Source organism: Cervus elaphus, chromosome 10 (assembly GCF_910594005.1).
Source record: "Cervus elaphus chromosome 10, mCerEla1.1, whole genome shotgun sequence".
Lineage (NCBI taxonomy): Eukaryota > Metazoa > Chordata > Mammalia > Artiodactyla > Cervidae > Cervus > Cervus elaphus.
In genome coordinates, this window is record NC_057824.1 from 23,191,695 (window position 1) to 23,212,729 (window position 21,035).

General features: G+C 43.5%; 1 protein-coding gene across 2 annotated transcripts in view; it reads right to left on the minus strand.

Annotated features, from left to right (window-relative positions):
- GRIN2A (glutamate ionotropic receptor NMDA type subunit 2A) overlaps positions 1-21,035 on the minus strand; it is a 431,280-nt gene that overhangs the window by 63,941 nt on the left and 346,304 nt on the right. For both annotated transcript variants that reach the window (XM_043914296.1, XM_043914297.1), the window contains one exon: positions 12,331-12,491. In XM_043914296.1, coding sequence (XP_043770231.1) covers positions 12,331-12,491 — 161 coding nt within the window. The remainder of the gene's footprint in view (positions 1-12,330; positions 12,492-21,035) is intronic.

A 21,035-nucleotide genomic window follows, 5' to 3' on the forward strand; every position in this document is an offset into this window, starting at 1 on the left:
GGAATTGGGACACAGTCAAATGGATGCCTATTTATCTGTACTTTTTACAGCAAGAATATCTTCCTTTGTGAGAAGTGATAGAGCATAGTGATTAATGGCAGAGATGCCAAAGCCACTTCAAATCCCATCTCTGAAGCTCACCAGCAAGACACTTAAGCTGTGCATGGCAGTGTGTGCTTAGGCACTCAGTTATGTTTGACTCTTTGTGACCCTACGGACTGTAGCTTCCCGGGCTCCTCGGTCCATGGAATTTCCCAGGCAAGAATGCTGGAGTGGGTAGCTATTTCCTCCAGGATTTGGAAATGTGGGGAATAAGGTTCAGAGAGGTTATTTAAATTTCCTTAAAAATTTAGGAGTAGGTTGCCATTTCCTTCTCCAGGCGATCTTCCTGACCCAGGGATTGAACCTGCATCTCTGCAGGCAGACTCTTTACCTCCAAGCCACTTGGGAAACACACTTGCAGGGCAGGGGAGCCAAATCTGCCATCCCAAATGGTGTCTCTTTGGCATGAGGACTAAGTTAGGCTGACTATTCTTAAGAAAGAAGAGACTCAGGAAATGTTTCTTTTTACCTCCTCCTTAGCTGCCTGAAGAATTTAGATGAAGGGCTTGTTCCCAGAATAGAGCTACCACCAGAACTGTCTGCAAAGAACATGGGCTTACTGTATTCGGGGAGACCAAGCAGGGGTTAAAGATCGGTGAGTCCCATTGTCTCCCGTGGCCCAGCAAACATTTATTTACCAAACATCTGCTTTTCTATCTCCATGTCATTTGCCTTCCTCTCCTGGGAAGTCCTAACCCACCCACCTCCAACATCCCTTTTTGTCTTTAGCTGAAGATGGTATTTAAGGTGAGGCTTGGGCCCTTTGGGTGAGTTACCCAGTTCTCCTGGGTCTCTTCCATATACACATTATTGAAATTTTGTTTGACTTTCTCCTGCTAACCTGTCTCATGCCAGTTTAATTCTTCGACCAGCCAGGAAAAAACTAGAAGAGTCAGGAAAAATTTCTCCCCCTCCCATGCCTGACGATCGTTTCTCTGTGTACCCAGTGCAGATGCTGGATACGTCAACCCTCATGGGGCGGCTGTGAAATTAAATGAAGAATTATAGGTAAGTGCTTATAAGAGCGTCTGGCACAGAGAGAGAACAACTAAGCATTTGAGATGAGGAAGCAGGGATGGAAACTAGCCAATACAATGATTGCATCACCCAGGGGTGGGGTAGTTTACATGCAAGAATCCGTATTGCATCCTGTCCACTGAGCATCATTGGGGTGACATACAAGGTCACTCCCCAAGCACGTACTGGAAGGAGGCCTCCCCCGCAGACCCCAGACCCCAGAGGAGAGCCTTCTGTGGCAGTGCTCATGTCAGACACCTGTCAGAGGGTGCTGTTGGGAAAACCACGCTGGTGCCCAGATGAGTGTGGTGGGTTGAACAGTGCCCCTCCCTAAAATTCACATCCATCAGAACCTCAGAATGCAATCTTACTGGGAAGCTGGGTCTTTGCAGATGAAATTAGTTAAGGATCTCCAGACAAAATCATCCTGGGCTTAGGTGGGCCCTAAACCCGATGACTTAGAAGCATCTCTCACAAGAAGAAGAGACACATGGAAGTCACCTGGAGACAGAAGCAGAGATCTGAATGATGCTGCCCAAGCCAAGAGCCGCCAGAAGTGGGAAGAGACAAGGACAATTCTCCCCCAGGGTCTTCTGAGGGAGTGTGGCCCTGCTGACACCTGGCTTTTAGACGTGCAGACTCAAGAGCTGGGAGAGATGATGTTTCTGTTGTTTTAAGCCCCCAAGTTTGTGGTTATTTATTACTGCAGCACTAGGGAACTGCCACCATAGGGAAACCTGAGGAGTGTGCCCGAGTTTCTGCTGCTCCTCAACCTGCGTTTCTCTCAATGGAAGGAGGGCAGAGGCCACTGTCTGGGCTCCAGGCACTCATCACAGGGTGTGGACAGCATCTCCCGACCTGTGCTAAGAGCTAATCTGGCAGCAGGAAAACTCACACGTCCCCCCACTGCTGCTAGGTAGAGCAAGAGGACACACAGGGCTGATGCGTTAACACGGAGACCATTTTAGCACCTGGGTCAGTGGGAGCTTGTTCACAATTTTCACAGTGGAGACAGAGAGGGCACACTACTGAGATTTTCCAAATCTGAGCCCCCGATGGGCAGGAGCATCAGCTTCTCTGGTCCTAGCCCTCAAACCTCACAACAAAAGTGCCAGCACTTCCCGGAATCGTTCACTTGTCAGGACAAGCAGAGAGGCAGACATCATGGATGGAAAGAATCATGGAGGCAAAGAGATGCTGGGCTGAGTCTGAGTGCCAGCTCTGTCTCTCACTTAACTTTCGGACAAGTTGTTTCTGCTCCTCGAGCCTCAGTTTCACCTTCCATAAAATGGAGAGAACTCCTGATGGGCAGAGTTGAGTCAGGGTGAAATGAGATGTCATATCTGAAGTTTGAGTTTGGCAACTCAACTGTGTGAGTTTGGCAACCAATCAGGAGAGGTGATCCCTAAGGAGGCAAGGAGATGGAATCTGCCAGAAAGCTCCTGCTCATTCAGTCGCCCCAGGAAGAATTTCCTAACCACGTGGCTCCCAACATAAGGAATGCATCCTTTCCTCAGGTGCCTTTTCTCCGTGAGCTCATTTCTTTTCTCCATTTCAATAGAAGGAGAAATACTGACCATTTTAAAAGCAGCACTAACACTTTCAAAGAGAGGAGGAGACATTTTAAAGCATGGACAAAATTAGTTCTGGGTTTTTATAACAGTGAGCAATCAGAAACAGGCTAATTGTGCACTCTTCTAGAAATGTTCATATTTAGTGTTTTTAAGTCATGACTCAAAGCCTAGACTCGGGAGCAAGTGTGACCGCAGACAAGTTCTTCAAGCTTCCGGTGCCTGTTTCCTCGATCGTAAATGCAAATTGTGATCATTGTTGTCTCACTGGGTTGTTATACGGTTTAAATAAGATGCTTCAGGCAATGCATTCAGAACAGTGCCTGGCACACAGGTAAATGAAATCAGTTAGTTGGAAATACCTTGCTGGGTTTCCAAAACAATTCAGGCAGGTTATTCAAACTGCAGTAGAAGAAGTTTCCAGCATATGGAGAAAGTAATTTGAGGGAACTGAATTCTGAGATGGAAAAGCAGGTAAAGCCTTAGGGAAAGTCAGAAAGCAGATATTCACGCCATAAGTTCTCTGCAGTTGCTATCAGAAGATCATAAATTAAGCTTTGAGTTATGTAGAAGCCTGAGCAAAAAGAGCACTATGAGGAATTACAGGACTTGTTGTCCACAAGATAAAAGCACCTCACAGCAAAGAAAAACAATGTTGTTCACAGCACAGAAGTCTGAGACGTGATGTAGGATGACAGTCTGAACAAACTGGTCCAGTAACAGTATCAGCCAGCTTTCTGAAATAACTGTTTTCTTGGAGGGCCCTCCAGCGCCAGACAGCATATGATGAAAACACACAGCCGGAAAAGTTAAATTAATTAATCTTTTTCTAACTCACTGAAATAACACCTACTCATTAAATGTGATAATTATCCAACAAAACTGTATAGATTTAACTGAGAAAAGCCAAACAGCAAGGACACCGGTTCAATGTGTGTAAACTATGAACATGTGGACAAATGCCTGAAGGAAATGTAAGAAGAACTGAAGAATTATGTTCAGAAAAACACTGTTTCCTTCTTACTACAAGTAACACTTTTGTTGCAGAAAAATGTGTTAAGTAAAAGAGGATAGAAAGCCCACAATCTTCATCAACTACAATATCTCTCATAATGTTTGATGTATTTCATTTCAGTCTCCTTTCTGCCTCTTTCTCTTCTCTGAATTTACAGAATTCAGATCCTATTTTATTCAACTCTTCCCCCATTTAAAAAGTTTTTAGAAAAAAAAAAGAAGAAAAGAAAAAAAATTTCTTTTAATACTTTATGGGTGGTTGTGGACATCCCTTAAAATAGTTTTAATGGAGTTTAACAAGAAATAATTTCAAGAACAAAAAAGATTTCTCTGCTTTCTTGAGTTTTTATTAAGGGTAAAGTTGCTAACCCTCTGATGTGGTAGCAATTATTTTTGAGCTTTATTTGCCATGTGGGGGTGGACCTCAGAAACCAGGTCACTGTTGATCCGATTTTCTCTGGAGACTGTGCTATTTCATTTAGCAGAACAGCTCACCAAACCCTGAGATCTATGCCTGTTTTCGAACTCAGCAGCTGGAAAGGAACCCTCTGAGTGGGATTCTGCTTGACTGGTAAAATATAGGTAATAAAATGTGCTCAGATGACACCCTTGAAAGAACTTGTTCTGCATGTCAACTCAGCATCAGTGAGGATACTCAGGCCTTCCTGGTCTACTTTTGCCCTGGCAATTTTAGCATCCCTGGACCAGTTTCTTCTGAGGATGGAAAGGAGGATACTGGGATCTTATCAACTCTCAGATTGCCAATTGACACATATATGTTATATAGTATCTGCATATTATACATCATATTAAATATATGTACACATACATACTGTGTTGTTGCTATTGTTCAGTCACTAAGTCGCATCGGACTCTTTGTGACCCCACGGCCTGCAGCACGCCAGGCCTCCCTGTCTCTCACCATCTCTGGGAGTTTGCCAAAGTTCATATCCATTAAGTCGGTGATGCCATCCAACCATCTCATTCTCTGTCGTCCATTTCTCCTCCTGCCCTCAATCTTTCCCAGCATCAGGGTTTACATGTTATTAAACTTCTGTTTGACTTTCTCCTGTTAATCTGTCTCATGTCAATTTAATTCTTAGATTAGCCACAAGAATCTAGAAAGGAGGCACAACATTTCTTCCTCCACAATAATATAATACAGAACTCTGGTCTTCAGTTTTCCTTTGAACTCTAATCTCATATATCCAACTGCCTCGCTGACACTGACATGTCGGGAAACAAACCTAACTCCTACAGTCAATAAGTCTACAGTGTGAAGTACTTAGTTAACTAGCCTGTTGGGTAATTCATTAACCTTGTAGAGCCTTAGGTTCTTCCTCTCTCTAAGTACCCAGCTCATAGGAATAATAGTACTCAGCTCATAGCAGTAAGAGTACCCAACTCACAGGAGCAACAGTACTCAGCTCATAGGAGCAACAGTACTCAGCTCATACAAGTAATAGTACTCAGCTCATAACAGTAAGAGTACCAAGCTCATTGCAATAATAGTACCCAGCTCATAGCAGTAAGAGTACCAAGCTCATAGCTGTAAGAGTACCAGCTCATAGCAATAGTAGTATCCAGCTCAGAGGAATAATAGTACCTCTGAGTAATGGTAGTAATGGTACCCAGTAACAGCAGTAATGGTACCCAGCTCACTGGCATCTTCTGAGGATGAAACGAGATTAAGCACCTGAAGTGCTTGGAGCTGCATCTCACAGATTGCTAGGTTTCAATCAATGCAAAGATGAAATATCATGATGTTGTCCCAAAGGCACTTTCAACTTACCTCACCCAAACCTAAATGTCTGTTCCTCCATGCTTCTGTTCTTTCTGAACCCTTCCTCTTCTCGGTCCTGTCCACTCCAGACAGAACACCAGTTCTCAATACTCAATGAATTAACCTTGCAAAGCCCAGGAACTGCCTCTATCTGAGTCACCGGAAGTGCCAATTAAAACAGGGACTCCTGACCCCTACAGACTTGGAGATGCTGGCCCTAGCACAGGGATTCAATGCTCACCTTTTCTATGAAAACGTTTCTGATACTTGCAAATAGATGTGACCACCTTCTGCCTTTTAGTATACAGACACATCATTGAGCACAGTTTGAGTCTTCCCAATTCTTCTTCCAAACTACTCAATGTAAGAGAAGCCAAAAGATGCTTGTCTGCTTCCCAACACTGTCGGACTGGAAATGAAATCAGCAAAGGGACTTGGTGGGGGGAGGCCTGACTGATGCTTCTAAAGGAAACTGGGACTCTTCCATAAATTTATATACGCATAATTGGACATGAAAGTCAGTTAAAATAAGAAAACATAAACCATCCGACTATGTCTTCAAATATTAGGCTCTTCAGAGTCGTAAGAACGTAGATTGTTTAATTTAAATCTGGCGTAAGTGCTATGCTTGCAGTTTTGCCTACTTGCCAAAACCGCTTGGAGAACATTGGCTTCTGATGACTGAGCGTTTATAAATCTAAATCTGTCTCCACTCATTTCAGCTTCAGTTCCCTCTTCTAAAGCACATGGGCCCCACATTTGATTACTGTACATCAGAGTCACCTGAAGAACCTGTTAAAGCATGCAGATTCCCAAGCACAGGATCTGGAATTTGAATGCAGATCCAGAATTCAAATCTCCAAATTCCAGAGATTCGGGCTCTGTTGGCTTAGTGGGGCTCAGGAATTCACATTTTTATTAGCATCCCTGCTGACTCAGGTGGGCTTCCCAGGAGGCTCAGGAGTAAAGAATCTGCCTTCCAATGCAGGAGACGTGGGTGTGGGTTGGGAAGATCCGGGAGGAGAAAATGGCAACCCATTCCAGTATTCTTGCCTGGAGAGTTCCAAGGATAAAGGAGCCTGGCAGGCTACAATCTATGGGGTCACAAAAGAGTTGGACATGACTTAGTGGTTAAACAACAACAACTGATTCAGACCCAGTTGGCCTAGAAACCCAGGGTCATGAAATGCTCATCCACCTTTGGTTCAGGAGACCCCCAAGTGTCAAAACAGACCTGTTCCTGAAAACCCCATCTGTCAATGTTTGCAGATCAACCCTATTTTCTCACTGATTTGCTTGATATTTTCCGGGATGTTTTATCTCCATGTATTATAAATTTCAATAAACCATGACACTTAGAAAACTTAGTTTCAGGTTTCTGTGCCCCAAGACTCTTAAAGTGATCCTGGATCCGGAAGACAAGCCTTATGTTTATATTGGCTGGCCTACTCTTTATGTGCACAATGTATTTATTGAACTTCTGAACAGTAGTTCTCAGATTTTACCTTATAACAAAATCACCTTGGAGCAGCAGGATGCTTGTTAAAATGCAAATCCAAAATCTTTACCACTAAAGAGAAGGTCTTGTGTTGAGTCCAAAACCTTGCATTTTTACAAGTAACCATTTGATTTAGGTGAGCTTCCCTGGAGGTTCAGTCAGTAAAGAGTGTGCCTGCAATGCAAGAGATCTGGATTGGATCCCTGGGTTGGGAAGGTCCCCTGGAGAAGGCAAATGGCAACCCACTCCAGTATTCCTGCCTCGAGAATTCCATGGACAGAGGAACCTGGTGGGCTATATAGTCCATGGGGTTGCAAAGAGTCGGACACAACTGAGCGACTAACACAGACACACATTTGATTCAGGTAGAGTTGGTTCCCTGGCCAGGGTTGGAGACACCTAGCTGTGGAGAGTTATTCTAAATTCTTTCTGCAAAACTGACAGCCGTTTCTAATTGTGGTTTGTCTGGATTTTGCATTTTGGAAAGTTCTAAAGAAGTATTCAAGTGCTGACACAAGTAAAAGAATCTCAGAATTATTTCAGAGACTGAGGAATCCAGCCCTTTTACTCTTCATCAGGGATGGGGGAAATTGAGGCTCAGAGAGGTGACATGACGTGAGGCTCAGAGAGGTCACAGCTAGCTAACAATAGAGCCCAGACTCAGACTGAACTGGGACTCTTGCTTAACCATAGTTCAAAGTCCCTCTTGTGTTCCAGACTCTTCTAGTAAGTTACAATTCATAAAGGAACCGCCCCATTTCATTGACCCTGCTGTATAGATACACATAATCACTAACCACAGATGTCATTGAGACTTGTGGGTGGACAGGCGGGACCCAGCAGCTGAGCTACTTGCTCTGGGTTTTTTAAGCCAAGCCCCACTGGATTTTAGCATATTGGGGGTAGCATAAAGGGAATATCCTGAAATCCAACAATCTAGAAGCATATAGGGCACCTCCCTGTACCTTTTGAGAAGAGAAACTTCTAGAGATGCTATACATAGTGAAGGAAGGGAACGTCTATTTTTTTTTAAAGCTGGGGTTTATTTTATTGTTATTATTACATGAGGAGTTTATTATTCCTTAAATTGCATATCCTCATGATATTTACTCTTGTAAAATAATTTCATAATACATTTCCTATTTTAAAGTAATATATTTCAAAATGAAAAATTTAAAAAGAAAATGAGATGGGAAAGGGAAAAGGCAACTCAGTGTGGTGAAGTAGACCTCTGAAAGACAGAATCTCATAATGGGACGATGATCAGATATGATCAACACAGAGAGTTTGTCAGACCTTGGTGCAGTTTGGTGACGGCAGTTCTCAAATTTAGTTCTCATAATCATCTGAGGAGTTGGAGTCATCTTTGCGACCCCATGGACTGCAGCCTGCCAGTCTCCTCTATCCATGGAATTCTCCAGGAAAGAATACTAGAGTGGATACCCACCTCCCTTCTCCAGGGGATCTTCCTGACCCAGGGATTGAACCCAGGTCTCCTGCATTGCAGGTAGTCTCTATACCATCTGAGCCACCAGGGAAGGTCCTCTCATACTTTAGACCAAGAAAAATTCCAAATCTTAAAGATGCAACCAAAATAGAAGGGGATAAAACTATTTTATATCTGAGTGAAAAGGAGTTTTGAATTACAACTCAAAATCAGCAATGGGAAAAAAAAAAGGTTGATGAGCGTGACTATACAAAATATAAATCTCCACAGGAAAAAAAATTATCTGCAAGCTCAAGAGATAAAGTAACAACAACAGAAAACTGGGACAAACATTTGTAATCACACCACAAATAAAGGGCTCATTCTCTAATAGATAAATTAATAAGAAAAGATCATCAAGAGAAAAAAATAATGAATGTTTTCAAAAAAGTAATTGCAGAAGGCTTTTAGTTATATTTGGTAAAAAAAAAAAATTACGGATAATAAAAATGGTGCAAATTTAAATGTTGGCACATGTTTTACCTATTATCTTTGCAAAATTTTCAAAGATTGATGACATACTGCATTAGCAAAGACTTTGGGGAGACAGGTACGCTTATACAGCAAGGGTTAAGGTGAATTTCCTTGGGAGGGAAATTTGTCAATGTTTGTCAAAATCACAGCTATGTGTGTAGTCTCTGGCCCAGCAATCCAAGAAATTTCTCCTACACTGGATGTGACACCCATGTAAGGATATTCACTGCAGTATTGCTTGCAACAACAAAAGAATGATATCCTAAATATTCATCAGTAGGGGACTGATGAAATACCATGTGGTACACTCACACAATGAAAAAAACTATAAATCTGTAAAAAAAAAAAATCTCTGCAGCTGTTTATGCTTTGATAGGGAAAGATCTGGAAGGATACACAGGAAAAGCAATAAAGGTGATTACTACGTAGGGTATTGGGGCTTCCCAGGTGATGGTATAGTGGTAAAGAACACGCCTGACAATACAGGAGACACAAGAGATGTGGGTTTGATCCCTGGGTCAGGAAGATCCCCTGGAGGAGGAAATCGTAACCCACTCCAGTATTCTTGCCTGGGCAATCCCATGGACAGAGGAGCCTGGTGGGTTACAGTCCATGGAGTTGCAAAGAGCCACATGACGGAAGCAACTTAGCACGCACACACGGAGGGTACTAGGCAGATAAGGCACAGTGTGGAAGGGAGGCTCTCCATTGTTTAATTTTTCATTTTTGAATTGTGTAAGTGAAGTATCTATTCAAAATTTGATTTAAATAATTATCTGAGAAGCCCGTTAAACATATAAGTGATTTCCCCTAATATTAACTCCACTGAGACAGAATCTCCAGCTATAAGCAGGAGGGCCCTCACCTGTAACAGTATGTGTAGTTATTTCTTTAAAAAAAAAAAAGACACACCCCTTTAGCTCCAGTTTCTGAATTTAAAGTAACAATGCCACGTATTCCCCTCTCTGGAGATTGAACATAGAGTAAACTCACCATCTGCCCAAGTTTGCTAAGATGGATGTTGTAATCATTTTATGGCTTCCCGAGAACAATTCGTACAATTTATGGCCAAGGATGGTTTGTATATCTCTACTCTTTTTTGTTTGCATTCTTTTTAAAAATTGAAAAAGAAAAAACAAAACAAAAACCCTATTTTGTCCTCTGGGTGATAGATAGATGAAGAGAAGACCAGTCAGCCTTCAATCGTTGTTTCTAACTATTGTCCTCACATTTATCCTCATGGTCTGTTCAGAATAACAGTATATATTGATGAAAATACCACAGTGGAAACAAACAAATGAAAACTCATGCCTATGGCTAAGCTGGAAAGTTATAAAAAATCTGTCTTTTCTGATATCTACCAAAAGTGAACATCCCATATCCTATAGTTTGGCAATTCCAATGTTAGGTATATAACAAGGAAAATGTATCCAATGGCACAACGAAGACATGTATGAAAAAGCCCTAAGGAGCTTTACTCATAATAGCCCCACGTGGAACACCACCCTAACGGCCATCATGGTTAGAAGAGACGTGTGCATTGTGGTATATCCCCACACCAAAAATTCTGCATAGCAATGAGAACGAAAGAATCAGAAAGACATGCAGTGATCCCACTAATAGAATGGTGAGCCAGAAAAAGGGCAATCCACAAAGAAAACACATGGTGTGATTTCATTATATGGTAGAATAACAGGACAAAAGAATCTACGGTTTTAGAAGTGAGGATGGTAGATGGAAGACAGTAGAGTAAGTTCCCTACATATGAACAAGTTCCATTCCAAAAGTGAGTTCATTAAGTCCAATTTGTTTGTAAGTCCAACAAAGTTAGCTTAGGTCCCCAGATAACTCAATTGGCTATATAGTACTGTACTGTAATAGATTTATAATACATTTCACGCAAATAATGCATAAAAAAATAAACAAGCACAAAAAACAAAGAAAACATTTCTAATCTTACAGGACAGTACCTTGAAAAGTACTGCTGTCATACAGGGGCTGGCATCGAGGGAACAGGCAAGAAATGGTACCGACTGCAGGAGGGAGAGGATGTGGGAGACGGGAGAGCCGAAGGATCTGGGTGGTTAGGTCACCTGGACAAATTCATCGAGCTGCATATTTAATACTTGCACATTTTCTGAATTTTTGTTATGCCTCTCAGTAAGTTTTTAAAAAGTCATGAGCAGTGTGTGAATGAGTTTTGCATAAGTAATAGGCTCGACTGCTAAATAAATGCTCTCCCAGCCCCTGTTGAGATACCAAGAGATCCTAAGGAGACTGAAAGACAAAATGCCATTGGCCACAGCTCCTGGAAATGACGCAGAAATGCGGACTTGATGGTCTAGAGGGGTCCCTCTGCCCCACCAGAAAAAAAGCAGCAGCAAGACCTTCTCAATGCCTGGCAGAATAGACAAGGCAAAGAGGCTATGTGTTAATCTGCAAGAAGAATAACTGCAGCCCGTTTTACTTCAGAATTCCTGACAGCTGGGATGGTCCACGGAAGTTAATTTTCTGGATAAGCAAAAATTTCCACTTTGAAAAATCCCATAATTTAAAACAGAATTGTTTTTAATGGAACCCTTTCAGAAACACATTTCACACATCCCTGACTTTTCAAAAAGTTGAAGAGTCCACGGAATAGAATTTAACCTTTACACCAAATAACACTAGCGATTAGGTCCCATTTCAGTGCCAGGCACACTCTGAAACGCTTTACAGTAAATTTGCTCTTAATCCTCATAAAACCCCTACAAATGAGGTCTTATTATTATTCCCACTTCACGTATGAGACCAAGGGTGATTGATTAACTGTCTGAGGGCATAAAACAGGTCTTCTGTTTACAGCCTCAGTTATTTTGCATCTGCTATCTCCCAGAATGCCAACAGGTAGACGAGAATGCTCATTGTACCTCTAGAGAGACCGAGTTCTCACTGCTTTTCTCTCCATATTTCCTTTCTCCTTCCTCAGTGTGACACTCTGTAGTTTCTACAGAAGGCTACACCTCATAAACTCCTGCCCAAAATCAGATAAAAATTGATAGCACTGTGTTTTCCCCACTTTATATAAACTCCATCTCCTTAGATCTTCCTATGGCTAAAATAATCCCATTGAGTTGGGCCAACTTTTTTATCAGTTTAAGAGATCCCACTGGTTCTCTGCATTTCAAAGTGTCCTGGATTTGCTTTTTGCTTAACACAACTCAGAAGGAAGGCTTGGATTCTCATCAGATTAACAAAAAGCAGCCCTCAGCGGGGAGGCCTCCTTGACCTCCAGCTCTTAAGAAAGTACAACACAGAAGCAGGCAAGCACCTAGGCGTGCAGTCATTGTCTGTAAGGCGCGTGGACAGGCAGGCCTGCAGAGCAAAAGAAAAACCCCATCCTTACCCTGTTTTCAAGCTGACCAAGGCGTCCTCGACTCCCTTCTGATTAAATTTGGTCATGTACTGGTGCATGTAGGGGTAGTTGTTGCGGATGTTTCGCTCTGTACTGCCGTTGGGTACCGTGCCAAATCGAAAGGGCGGGGAATAGTCGTGAGGTCTCTGAAACTGCAGAGAGACAGAGAGAGAAAGAGAGCAGGAGGAGAAAGAAGAGTCAGCCATCCTTCTGCCTTGGGTCAGGAGTCAAACATCGGCATGTGTTAGCGCAGGACAGAAGAAACCCATTCAGTTTTGTGCTTCCTTTCTGCTTAATCACACCTTCCAGTTGTCTGGGAGCTCCAGGAAGTCAGAAACAGAGTCTGTCTTGTTCCTTACTGTTCCCCAGAGCCCAGAACAGGGCCCGGCGGGGTGTGCAATAGAAACTTGTTGGGATGGCATTTTTAGGTCCCATTACAGAGACTGGCCTAGTGGTAGGGACACAGAAAGAACCTGGGAAATGCTAGTTGAGCTGGAGTTAATGCATGACTTTAGTTCATTCATCCGTTTTACAGTGACATTTTCTGAGATTCTCACCAATCACTCTCATCTCTGGACTCCATTTACAATTCCTTCTAATACATTCCATCAGAAGATGATGAAGGGGAGCAGAATTTGCCATCCCCAAATATGCCTCTCTGGCATATGAATTTTTGGGGGGCTGGTTATCTTTTTTTTTAAGATAGAGCAGACACAGGAGAAACTCTGAAAACTGAGTCCAAGTTAACCTTTTTGGAAGAAGCAAAAATCTTACATTTTAAGGGAGTCTTCCTCTCTGTAACCCGGAAGAGGAAGATGACTAAATCTCTAAAACTCTTTTCAATGGAGAAGGCAGTGACTTAAATCTGCATCATGACCATACCCTTGCTTACTGACTGTGCTTTTCCTGACCTTCCTTCCCCACTGCCACACGTCCCCAACCCTCACCGCCCTACATCTTTCTTACGTCTTCAGCTGAAGATAGAATTTAAGCTGGTGGTTTGGGCTATTTTAGGGAGTTACTCAGTTTTCTTGGGTATGTCCCATATATACAGGAGGTATACATGTTTTTCTCCTGTTAATCTGTCATTTTTCTTTTTTTTTTTTTTAATCTGTCATTTTTCTATGGGGGGTGGAGGTCTCAACCAAGAACCTAGAAGGGTAGATGGACAGTCATTTTTCTTCCCTTACAATGATTCTATGTTATCATTTACTCTTTCTCTAGCCATCATTCATTCATTCATCTATTCATGCATGCAGGCACGCAGTACTTATCGAGGGCCTAACACATCCCAGGGCCTTCTCTGATGGCTCAGTGGTAAAGAATCCGCCTATCAATGGCGGAGACACAGATTCGATCCCCCGGGTTGGGAAAAATCCCCTGGAGGAGGAAATGGCAACCCATTCCAGTATTCTTGCCTGGGAAATCCCATGGACAGATGATGCTGGAGGCCACAGTCCATGGTGTCACAAAAGAGTCAGGCACAAGTTAGCAACTAAAACAACAACCCATCCCAGGCACAATGGCTGGCTCCGTGAAGGTTTCTTGAGCTGGAGTCCATACTAACCATTAGCTTCCCGGGCATTCCCACGTCCAGTATGGCTCCTAAGCCTCTGTGATGGCTCACTGTCCATGCTCCCCTCATCTTCCCTGATTGGCTGAGATTGTCTGTTCAGAACAGTCCTCCCCAAGTTGTCCCACTTTGATCATGTGGTTATTTTTTTCACTCTATTTATGCTGTGTATTACATGAACTTATTTTCATGTGTTTTCTCATCCACACATTCTTTGGATAAATTTCATTTGGTCATGACATCTTATTCCTTTCATATGCTCCCGCTTGATTTGGTTTGCTAGTATCTTGGTGAGGATTTTTGCATCAATATTTTAAAAAGGTGTAGAGAACAAATGTATGGACACCAAGGGAGGATGGGGAGGGTGGGATGGATCGGGAGATTGGGATTGACAAATATATAGCACTATGTATGAAACAGATGACTATCGAGAACCTACTACGGAGCACTGGGACCTCTGCTCAATGCTCTGTGGGGACCTAAATGGGAAGGAAACCCAGGGAGGAGGGGAGTCACTCTGCGGTGTGGGAGGAGCTAACACAACCTTGCAAAGCAGCTGGGGGCTTGTGCCCAGTCGCTCAGTCCTGTCTGCGACCCCATGGACTGCAGCCCATCAGGCTCCTCTGCCCATGGAATGTCCCAGGCAAGAATACTGGAGTGGGGTGCCATTTCCTCCTCCAGGGGATCTTCCCGACCCAGGGATCAAGCCCACTTCTCGAATCTCCTGCATTTAACCTCCTGCAGGCAGGTTCTTTACACTGAGCCACCTGGGAAGACCCAAAGCAACTATAGTCCAATTAAAAAAAAATATTGGCCCATCACCTTTTTTCCTTGTGATATCTTTGTTTACTTTAGTGTCAAGGAAAAATACTGGCTTCATAGAATAAGTTAGGAAGTGTTCCCTTACTCTCTATTTTTCTGAACAGTTTGAGAAGGATTGGTGTTGATTCTTTAAACTGGTAAAATTTACCAGTGAAGCTGTCTGGTCCCGAATGTTTCCATTCTTTAAAAAAAATTTTTTTTTTATTGAAGTGGAGTTGACTTAAAATATTGTGTGAGTTTCTGGTCTACAGCAAAGTGATTCAGTTATATATACATATTTTTTCATATTCTTTTCCATTATAGCTTATTATAGGATATTGAACATAGTTCCCTGTGCTATACAGTAGGACTTGTTGTTCATCTATTTTACATACAGTAGTTTGTATCTGCTAGTCCCAAACTCCTAATTTATCCCTCCCCCAGATATGCCAATTTGGCATGTGAATTATTTTGAGCTGAAGGCATTCGAGATCCCATGGGCTCACGAGAAACTTTTCCCCCTTCCCTTAAAGAATTTAAATTGGGGGCCTTGCCCGTAAGAAGAGTGATTATCAGAAATAAGATTTTATGACCTATGACAGGCAAACATTTAATTACTGAACATCTGCTCTTCTCATCTTCCTGTGACTCACCCATCTCCCTCTGCAGCCGCCAGCTCCTACTCTACTCCTTAGCTTGGGACGGCACTTCTTCCTAATTTTATCTTTCCGTCTCTGACCCTCTCGTTTAAGGCGGTGGGGGGTGGGAGGGGGTTCCTGTACACACAAAATTAAATGAGGTTTTCTCCTGTTGGTCTGTCTCAGGTCAATTTAATTCTAAGACCAGGCAGAAGAATCCAGAAGGAGAGAGAAAGGTTTTCTTCCTCTCTGACATCTGCTCACACCTTCAGTGTTTGGGGGTAATCTAATCAGATTAGGCATCCAGAGAACTGGGTCGAAATCCTGGAAATACAGTTAAAATCTAGAGACAGCACAAGGCGATGGTTACAAGTGTGAGCTCAGCTTCACAGGTTCCAAAATCAGGTTCATCCCTTGCAGACTGTGGGGTCTTAGAGAAGTCACTTTCCTTCCCGCTGCTTCCACTTATTTCCTGTCTGCAGAGTAGAAACTCACCAGTACTTCCCTCTTGGGGTCAATGGGAAGATCTAAAACTTTTGTCTAAAATGTTTGTCAAGTAATGAGAATAGTGTCTGGAACAGAAGAAGCACAAAACAAAACTGTTCATAGATAGTGGGAAGCTGCTATATAGCATAGGGCACCAGCCTGGGGCTCTGTGATGACAGAGAGGGGTGGGATGAGGGGGTGGGAGGGAGGCTATACACACAATTACAGCTGGTGCGTCTTGTTGCAAGGCAGAAATCAACACAACATCATAAAGCAATTATCTTCCAATTAAAAATAAATTTTAAAAAATTTAAATAAAAGAAGATAAAACTCTTCCTTTTCATTTCTACCAACAACCTGGGCAAAAATAAAAAAAAATGTAACCTGGACCTTATTTTTCTATGAAATATGGAATTCTGGAACCAGAAAGTGATGATAATATAACTAAACACTTTTGGGGGACTCGGCTGGGGCCAGCAATGTGCCAAGAACATAACAAATATTGGCTTATTTAATACAACAACTCTGTGTGTATGTTACTCACTCAGTTGGGTCTGACTCTTTGAGACCACATGGACTGTAGCCCGCCAGGCTCCTCTGTCCATGGAATTCTCCAAGCAAGAATACCAGAGTGGGTTGCCATTCCCTTCTCCAGGGGATCTTCTTGACCCAGGAATTGAACTCAGGTCTCCTGCATTGGCAGGCAGATTCTTTACCATCTGACCCACCAGGGAAGCCCTAAAACAACTCTGCCAGGTAACTAATCTTCGAGGCTTCATTTCACAGATGAGGAAACCAAGGCTCAGAGAGGTTACATGACCTTAAGATTGTTTTTGCTGTTCAGTCACTAAGTCATGTCTGACTCTTTGTGACCCCGTGGACTGCAGTACGCCAGACTTCCCTGTCTTTCACCATCTCAGAGTTTGCTCAAACTCATGTCCATTGAGTCGGTGATGCCATGCAACCATCTCATCCTCTGTTGTCCCCTTCTCCTCCTGCCCCCAATCTTTCCCAGCATCAGTGTCTTTTCCAATGAGTTGGCTCTTCCATCAGGTGGCCAAAGTGTTCTTAAGATTACACTCCTTGTAAGCAGCCCTCAGGTCTGAACTTTATCATTCCTTCCGGACCCTCACCAGTGATCTCTCCTTTTTTAGAGGTAAGGACCTTGAAACCCAGAGGGAAGGACAGCCAATAAACCTTTGGAAGCACCACAGCTGGGCTCCAGAGGTCTCTCAGAATCCCAGGCCAGCACGTCTTCCATGGAACTGAGAGTTGCCCAAGGACGTGTCCAAGTTTACCCCAGGGTGAGGCCCGTGGAAACCACTATTCCTTTCTCCAGATTCACACTTCATTTCACTGTTAATTAAAATTTCCAGCTGCAGATCGTCCCCCTTAAATTAGGCATGCTGCTGCCTAGTAAGCAGCTGTAACTGGATTGGGGGGTAAGTGGCCATACCTTGTCCAAATGAGATCATCCAGCTGGGAGCCTTGTGTTGGGAGTGTGTGTGTTTGCGTGTGTATGCAAACGGACAGAATGCTCTTTGCACTCACTCAGGCAAGCAGCATCACAACCCATCACCTCGGAGCGGGAGGCACTAGCCCAGCGTGCTGGCACGGCAGCTGTCTGCTCGGGGGCACAGAGGCAGTGGCTCTGCTCATAAATCGAGGCATTGTAGCAGCCGCTCCCAACCTCCTGAGAGGTCAATAGCCTGTTTGCCTAACTGTCTTCCCCTTCACTCACCATCTGCAGCTGAGGAGGCACGCAGCTCTTTGAGATCCTTTCCTTCTTAGCCTTTGGTTTGCAGAACAATAGAGAGAGGGAGTCCACCTCCGGGATGAATTTCTACACTCCTCTGGCCTTGACTGTACCATCACCCACTCTAAACTCAGCCTGGCACCCAGATGGAGGAACCTTTTCCTGCTCAACTAAAGGATGTCAAACTTGAAAGCATGACTCATGATACATCTTCCATCTCTGCCCCGCACACACACACACAAGTACCACATCACAGTACGCTTTCTACCTGGGATTATCCTCTAATGTCAGCCATGGTGAACTACCTTTTAAATAACCACAATCTGTAAATTAATGTCATGACTCCCTAAAGTGTCCTGACCTACAGTGTGAAAAATAGCTAGGGGCAAGAATGACTCTTGCAGGAAGCCCAGAGCCTAGTGTTAAGGGCACACTCTGTGTTTATTCAGTTCAGTTCTGTACCTCATTTGTGTCCAAAGCTTTGTGACCAACTCCACCAACTCCTGGAGCTTATCCAAACTCACGTCCATTGAGTTGGCATTGCCATCCAACCATCTCGTCCTCTGTTGTCCCCTTCTCCTTCTGCCTTCAACCTTCCCCAGCATCAGGGTCTTTTCCAATAAGTCAGTTCTTCGCATCAGGTGGCCAAGGTATTGGAGTTTCAGCTTCAGCATCAGTCCTTCCAATGAATATTCAGGACTGACTTCCTTTAGGATGGACTGGTTTGATCTCCTTGCAGTCCAAGGGACTCTCAAGAGTCTTCTCCAACACCACAGTTCAGAAGCATTAATTCTTTGGTGCTCAGTTTTCATCATAGTCCAAGTCTCACATCCATACATGACTACTGGAAAAACCATAGCTTTGACTAGATGGACCTTTGTCAGAAAAGTAATGTCTCTGTTTTTTAATATGCTGTGTAGGTTGGTCATAACTTTTCTTCCAAGGTGAAAGTGTCTTTTAATTTCATGGCTGCATTCACCATCTGAAGTGATTCTGGAGCCCCAAAAAATAAAATCTGTCACTGTTTCCATTGTTTCCCCGTCTATTTGCCATGAAGTGATGGGACTGGATGCCATGATCTTAGTTTTTTGAATATTGAGTTTTAAGCCAGTTTTTTCACTCTCCTCTTTCAACTTTCATCAAGAGACTCTTTAGTTCTTCTTCTCTTTCTGCCATAAGGGTGGTGTCATCTGTGTATCTGAGGTTGCTGATATTTCTCCTGGCAATCTTGATTCCAGCTTGTGCTTCATCTAGCTCTGCTTTTCCCATGATGTACTCTGTATGTGTTTCTTATAGGAATGGATTTCCAAGGTAACTTTCTTCCAGAGAGTTCCAAGTGGAGAAGAAACAAATGTGGGCTCCAGCCCAGGAAGGGGTGGTGCAGAGGTCTCCCCCATCAATAAGACCACGTGTGTTCATGCTAAGTTGCTTCAGTCATGTCTGACTCTTTGCGACCCTATGGACTGTAGCCTGCCAGGTTTCTCTGTCCAGTGGATTTCCCAGGCAAGAATGCTGGAGTGGGTTGCTATTTCCTATTCCAGAGGCTCTTCCCAACCCAGGGAGTGAACCCGTGTCTCTCTGTCTCCTGCACTGGAAGGGGGATTCTTTACCACTGAGCCACCTGGGAAGTCACATGCTTCCGGATGTAGCATCAAACTGTCTGAGCCCTTAAGAGGGAGGAGAGGCTCAGAGGCCTCCATTCAACCAATGAGGGTGGTGAACCAGGCTCACCCAGTGTGATTCCATGAGAACACGTTCACGGGCTCATTTACAAGGTCCAGTCCCCAAACTCCCTCCATGGCTGTCACAAAGGCAACTCGGTGCAATCACATTCCAGACCCCAGAAACGAGGGGTGGTTTGAATCAGGCAATGGTGATGGTCAAGAGGAGGGGGAGGAGGGGGATGAGACGACAGAGTGGGGAGAGGCAGCAGAGAGGGGCTGGAAGAGCGGGGAGGTGAGGGAAGAAATAACATTTATAATAGGATTACTTACCATGTGCCAGGCACAGTGTGAGGATTATCCCTAATCCTCATATCAACCGTGCCAGAATGGTACTAAACCCCTCTATCAGGAAATTAGGCCACGGGGAGATGGGACACTCCGAAGGCCATACAACTATTATATGGTAAGTCAGGATTTGAACCTAGATTCGTTTGACCCCTATGGTGTTGCTTTCTCCACTACAGCAATCTGTCTCCCAGAGACAGATTTCAGCAACCATGGTAACACCCAACATTTTGAAAAGGGTCGCCACCAACATTCCAATGTCTTTAATAATTTCGAGGGGAATGAATTCCCGTCTGTATAATTTAACCCCAAGGTCATCCGAGCACACCACGGGCTCCTATTGCAAGTACTAACACTGCAGATGGCTGAACAGTATTATAAACCTGACTTGTTGCATAGATACTCATGACTAAAACAAACAAAAAATAAACACACTTGCATACAGTATTAAAATAAATTGATTCAATATAGATTTTTATTTTGCAGACTTTCTTGGTGTATTTGCCATTAATCTTCTGGGAGCACTTAGCTTATTTACTCCAGGAATTTTGCTGTTTATTTAATTGTATCAAACATTTAATTAAAAGAGCTATCTGCTTGCTGCTAACACTCTGAGCGTGGAAGCTGAGCCGTGTCTCATGAGGATACAGTATCTGTTACTAGGTGTTTCCAAGTCAGAGAAGGTCAGTTGAATTATTAGTGGTTCTAATTAGTTTTCCCACAAGCAGTCATGTTATTATACCTAAAACTAGGTAGCAAGGGATATTTTTTTTCCTCCTTGCTGTTGAAAATAGCATCAAAAAGTAAAATACACTGCCAACTACTTCCTTTTTTAAAAAAGTGTTTATTTAATTTACTTTGCTGTGCCAGGTCTTAGTTGTGGCATGTGGGATCCAGTTCCCTGACCAGGGATTGAACCCGGGCCCCCTGCACTGGGACCACAGAGTCTTAGCCACTGGACCACCAAGCATTCCTTGCATGTCTGACTCTTTGCAACCCCACAGACTGCAGCCCACCAGGCTCCTCTGTCCATGGGATTCTCCAGGCAAGAATACTGGAGCAGGTTGCCATTCCCTTCTCCAGGGGATCTTCCTGATCCAGGGATCAAAACCACGTCTCCTTCAGCTCCATTACTGAGCCGCCAGGGAAGTCCAAAGAAGTCCCTACTGATTATTAATACTTTCTTGAAAAATCTTCTCATCCAGAACATGGTTTCCCACTGCTTCCAGTGTTCCTCTGGTCACTTATTCTAGGAACTATACATTTGTTCCCATATATGATGTAATTGGATCTGTAGAGGATTTCATTGGCTATGGGGAACATCTCATCGGCAGCTTCCTTTTATCCTCACAGCAACTATGATGCCCAAAGGTTCAGAGAGGAGCTAGGAGGCACAGCAAGGTTACACAACAGTAAGGGCATCGCGCAGCTGG